Raw genomic sequence first — 5,824 nt, forward strand, 5'->3', positions numbered from 1 at the left:
GGAAGGTGAGCCAACAGTTCAAGATTTAACCATGAAAAACTTTGCCTTTACCAGGGGGAGAAACTGTCCAAGTTGAATTGCAACCAGGTGACCCGAGTAGAACAGTGAAGGTCGGGGCTGATATGGATGTGGATACAAGATGCAATCTGATAAGCCTGTTGCTTGAGAATGCAGATGTCTTCCGGCTTTTCGGCAAGTGAGATGCCGGGGATACATCCAGAAGTGATGGAGCATAAGTTGAATGTTGATAGAAAATTCAGACCGATAAGGCAAAAGTGAAATTTCTCAACTGAGAAAATAGAAGCAATTCAGGCTGAGGTAAATAAGCTCTTAGCGGCAGGGTTCATTGAGCCTTGCACATATCCGGAATGGTTGGCGAACGTAGTAATGGTGAGAAAGCCGACAGGGAAGTGGCGGATGTGTGTGGATTTTACAGATCTAAATAAGGCTTGCCCTAAGGATTGCTACCCATTACCCCGGATAGATAGGCTGGTAGACTCAACCTCTGGTCATGCTATGCTCAGTTTTCTGGATGCGTTTTCGGGATATCATCAGGTCAGCATGCATAAAGCTGACAGGAATAAAACGGCTTTTATAACAGATGTCGGTGTGTACTGTTATAAGGCAATGCCGTTTGGGTTGAAAAACGCAGGGGCAACGTATCAGAAGTTGGTGGACAAGATATTTGAGAAGCAGAAAGGCCGGAATGTTGAGGTATATGTAGATGATACGATAGTGAAGAGTAAAGAAAAAGAGAACCATATAGCGGATCTGAGGGAAACATTTGAGACGTTAAGGAGATATCAGATGAAGTTGAATCCGGAGAAGTGTGTGTTTGGGGTCAGATGAGGGAAATTCTTGGGCTTTATGGTCAGTGAACGAGGGATAGATGCAAATCCAGATAAGGTGAATGCGGTACTCCAAATGAAACAACCAAAAACTATTCGTGATATACAGAGATTGACTGGAAGGATGGCAGGACTGACCAGATTTATCAGCAAGTCAGCCGACAAGGCGCTTCCGTTTTTCATGGTACTAAGAAAGAACAAGGCATTCGAGTGGGGAAAGGAACAGAGTGATGCCCTGGAAGTAGTAAGGAATCATCTTAGATCTCTTCCCACGATTGCCAGGCCCGAGAAGGGAGAAGTGTTGCAGTTGTATATTTCAGCATCACCAAAAACAGTAGCAGCCGTCTTGATAGTGGAAAGGAGGAAGCAGCAGAAGCCGATATACTTTGTCAGTCATGTATTGAATGCGGCAGAGCGCAGATATCCAGTGATAGAGAAGATGGCGTTAGCAGTAGTAGTGGCGGCTAGAAAGTTGAGGCCTTACTTTGATGCACATCCAATAGAGGTGTTAACCAATCACCCTTTGGAGAAATCGTTGCATAAAATGGATACATCTGGTAGATTGTTGGCATGGGTAGTTGAGTTGTCGGAGTATGAAATAAGCTACAGGCCGAGAACGTCAATTAAGGCTCAAGCATTGTCGGATTTTATTGTTGAAACCACATATACAGACGAAGAAGAAGAATTGGGTACATGGTAGGTATCAGTTGATGGTTCAGCTACGGCAACGGGGGCAGGGGCTGGAATTGTGATAACGGCTCCAGACGGGAAAATGTTTGAATATGCCATGAAGTTTAAGTTCAAGGCAACAAATAATGAAGCCGAGTATGAAGCTACAATAGCCGGAATGCAGTTGTCAATCGCAGCAGAAGCAAAACGGCTGGTTTTAACAACTGACTCCCAACTAGTATCAAGTCAATATAGTGGAGAGTATGAAACTCGAGAGCCAGCAATGGTGAAGTATTTGGAGAAGATGAAACAGTTAGCAGCGCAGTTACAATACTTTGAGATAAAACTGGTTCCGAGACTGAAAAATGCTCAAGCAGATGCGTTAGCAAGATTGGCAAGTTCAAGTTTTAATGACTTGGAAAGGACGGTTATGGTGGAAGTCTTAAAGCAGAGAAGCATAGATGAGATATCGGCAGAGGTTTTGTGTATTGGTGTTGGGAACCAGTGGTATGATAAAATACTGGCATATCTCATCCATGGTGCAGGGCCGACGGATAAGGGGGAGCTGAAAAAGTTAAGGAAAGATAGCGTATGGTTTGTCATGTACCAGGGTCAGTTATACAAAAGGGGGTTTTCACTGCCATTGCAAAGGTGTATAACGGATTTTCAGTCAGCAAGATTGTTGGAAGAATTGCATGAAGGTAGCTGTGGTAACCATCTCGGAGCAAGAGCCTTGTCTAGAGAAGCAATGAGAAGAGGGTACTACTGGCTGACGATGAATACAGATGCGATAGCTTATGTTAAAAAATGCGAGAAGTGTCAAAAGTTTGCCCCAAGTATCAACTTGCCTCCTAATGATCTGACTCCGATATTAAATCCAATCCTTTTTGCCCAATGGGGAATGGACATAGTTGGCCCATTCCCATCGGCCACGGGTGGAAGGAAGTTTCTGATAGTGGGAATAGATTACTTCACAAAGTGGATTGAAGCAGAACTAGTTGCAAAGATAACAGCGTCAGAAGTGAAGAAGTTTATATGGAAGAGTATCTTCACAAGATTTGGGCTGCCGATGGCGATGGTTTTTGATCATGGAACCCAATTTGATTGTAAGCCAGTCAAAGATCTCTTAATGATGTACAAGGTGAAATTTGCTTATGCAGCAGTATGTCATCCACAGTCTAACGGCCAGGCAGAAGCAGCAAATAAGCAAATTATAACGGCAATTAAAAAGAAGATCGAAGATGCAAAGGGTTTGTGGGCAGATTTGATACCGGAGATATTATGGGCAAACAGGACGACAATCAGAGAAGCCACAGGTGAATCACCTTTCACTTTGGTATTTGGTACAGAAGCAGTTATACCGGCAGAGGTTGGGTTGCCGACATTTAGAGAAGGCAGCAGTTAAGTCAGCGGCATATAAGGAAAGAATTTCAAGGGCCTACAACAGAAGAGTGTCTCATCGGCCGTTAAGTGTTGGGGATTTGGTACTACGAAGAACTGCGGCAACCGGTAAGGGAAGTGAAGATGGAAAGCTGACAGCAAGTTGGGAAGGACCATATCGTATTAGAGATATCGTCATCCAGGGGTCATTTTATCTGGAAACTTTGGATGGGATACCCCTAAAGAATGTATGGAACTCGGCTGTGCTGAAGAAATACTATGTATAATGTACAATTTTCATGAGAATCTGATATCAAAAAAGGGTATCAGTAATGAATAAAGAAGTATTCAGACAACGTGTGTTGGAAATAGGCATCCTCCATTTAACAGAACACCGTTAAATGGGACGGACAGCTCAAAACCGCTTCCGTGAAGTTAATAGATATACAACCTGATCAGTTGTATACGTTAACTCGCGAGGTTGCTGGTTCAAAATATAATACCGGCCAAATCAACTCGAGTATACGCCGATATGAGACGTAGCTCAGAAAGTGATCGCCGAGAGGGTACCTAACTGGCTAAAACAACAAAGCAGTAGGTGACCAATGTTATAATCTGGACCAGCAACGACTGATTACTGCCTAGTATACATAGTTTTAACACGAACTATGTACACTGGGGGGAGTAAAGGATGAGATAGATATCGTGCATTGATAAGATATCGCGCATTAATAATTTTTAAATGACAGGTTGTTATGATATGATATCTTCATAATTTGATAAGTTGTTGAAAGTTGTCTGATATCAGACAAATTATCAGGTAATCTTTGTTTTTTGCAAAACTGTCTTTTGCATATCTCTGTTTTTTGCGAATTGTCTTTTGCATATTGTAAATTGCAAGGCAATGTAGTTATGATAACATTGTTTAAAATAAGCAAATTAGCAACTTAAAGACAACATAGTTACGGTAAGAGGTGTTTAAATTTGCAAGCAATTGATAAACAACGAAAATGAAAATGAGTTAAGTTTACATGACAGTAAAGTTGACAATCGACAGACATCACCACAAAACAGGGGTATATGCCGATAAAACAGCATTGTCAAAATAAATGTTAAGACATACAAAAGGCAATAAAAAGAGAGTTACAGCTGATAAGGCCCAATAATACAAGACCCACAAGAAGATGTCGGTGATGACTGCCCGCCCCTTCAAGCTTGTGCATCCTCAGGCACTGGGGAGTTCAAAATGCTGAGATCTGTAGGGCCGTCATCAGCACTGGGCACCAAATTGTACAAGTCCTCTTCAGAGAATTGTTGTGCCTCGAAGCCGGAAGGGATCTTGTAAGCTTCCTCGTTGAAAGCTTTTTCAACTTTGGCCCAATCTTCCTTCTTCCAACCGGCAGCATAGGCAACACATCTCTGAGCAGCAGTCCAACCTCCATCAAAACGATCTTGGAGCTTGGAGCAGAACTCGTTTGAAGCTAAATAACGGCCCACGGCTCTCTGACGAATACCAGGCTTATCAGCTTCCATTTGTTTAACCTTCTCCTCAAGGTTTTTTATTTTAGCTCTGACGTCGCCGAGATCCTTTTCAACTGAAGGAAGGCGCTCAATGGCCTTATCTTTTTCAACAATTTGAGTCTTCAGACTCTGCACTACCAATTCTAGACCAGCAACTTTCTCAGCCTTAACCTTCAGTTCCGACATCTCCTTGTCGTCTCTTTCTTTTATTTTATTCAAGTCATTTAAGGCTCTTTCAGCGTTATTGATGATTTCCTGCATGGCGCTTTGGCTGGAGGAGGCTTGATGATGCTTCTCCTGGTAATAACGGTACATCTCAACCAGCTCTGTACCAGACATGACGGCCTAAAAAATATATATATATATATATATATATATATATGAATAATATAAACAGAATAAGTCTATAGCAAAGCTATAAACAAAACATAAAAATATGTAAAGGAAAAGTTAGAGTACCTTCATCATGTTGTGCATGTGAGTAGCAGCAAGGGGGCCGATTGGACCAGCAGGTCTGTCCATCGGCAGAGTAAGATTGCTCAAAAGCCGATAACCGAGATTCCCACCTTGCATTGGGTCATCGGTGATCATAGATTCACTCCGGACGACATCCATGTTGGGTTGCCAACGGTCTCCGGAATGTCCAGCAGGGACAGCGAAGCCCTTTAGAACTTCTTCTGGAAACCTTCCAGAGACTCGTTCAATCCATTGATTGGACCAGTAAGTCAGGGCCGGAATGCTTGAATTAGAGCCAACCGTAGTGGGGGCAATTGAGACGGTTGGCTGAAGCTGACGAGGGGACTCGGCAGTAGTGAGATCTTCGATCTCAATCCCCTGAATAACCTTCTTCACAATGGCCTCAAGGCTCTTAATTTTGGTGGTGGCGGAGTCTTCTCGGTCTCCGACTGGTCCTTCTTCTTCCCACCACGCCCTTCAGGTTGTCTGGGGCTGGAGATCACAACGGCTCCACCTCGCCGATTGGCCAGAGATGTCGTCTTTCTCTTCTTTGCGTTGTCATCAGCCATTAACTCAACTCTTCTCTTAGCACTAACAGCAGGTGCACGACCGCAAACTGTAGCTAAAGTGTCGTAAGAAGCTGTGGCTTTGGGGCAGCGTATGAGAACTCTCTTTCCGTCTGCTGATAGGCCCAGCAACTTGTTGTCCAACTTATTAGTGCCTAAAAACAAAGAAAAAAAAATATATATAAGCTACAAGTAATTAATATCAAAAATAGGACGGAAAGTAAAACTCAGTAAGGTAAGTAATACCGTGCTGGTCAGTCCAACAGAGACCGACACGAGATAACGGTGCGTTGCCCAGAATGTAACTCACATTCGGCACCCACACCGCAGGAACTAGACGAACCTTGCCGTCATCCTCATCAAATTCGGAGATATCAAAGTGAT

At 43.1% G+C, this 5,824-nt stretch overlaps 1 protein-coding gene across 1 annotated transcript; it reads left to right on the plus strand.

The window, feature by feature from the left end:
• Positions 1 to 1,620: 1,620 nt before the first annotated feature.
• Positions 1,621 to 3,184, plus strand: LOC145597004 (uncharacterized). The gene is made up of 2 exons (XM_081653191.1): positions 1,621 to 2,560; positions 2,811 to 3,184. The coding sequence occupies exons 1-2, from the start codon at positions 1,621 to 1,623 to the stop codon at positions 3,182 to 3,184; spliced, it is 1,314 nt and encodes a 437-aa protein (XP_081509317.1).
• Positions 3,185 to 5,824: the final 2,640 nt, after the last annotated feature.

Source organism: Chenopodium album, chromosome 20, assembly GCF_948465745.1.
Source record: "Chenopodium album chromosome 20, dcCheAlbu1.1, whole genome shotgun sequence".
Classification (NCBI taxonomy): domain Eukaryota; kingdom Viridiplantae; phylum Streptophyta; class Magnoliopsida; order Caryophyllales; family Amaranthaceae; genus Chenopodium; species Chenopodium album.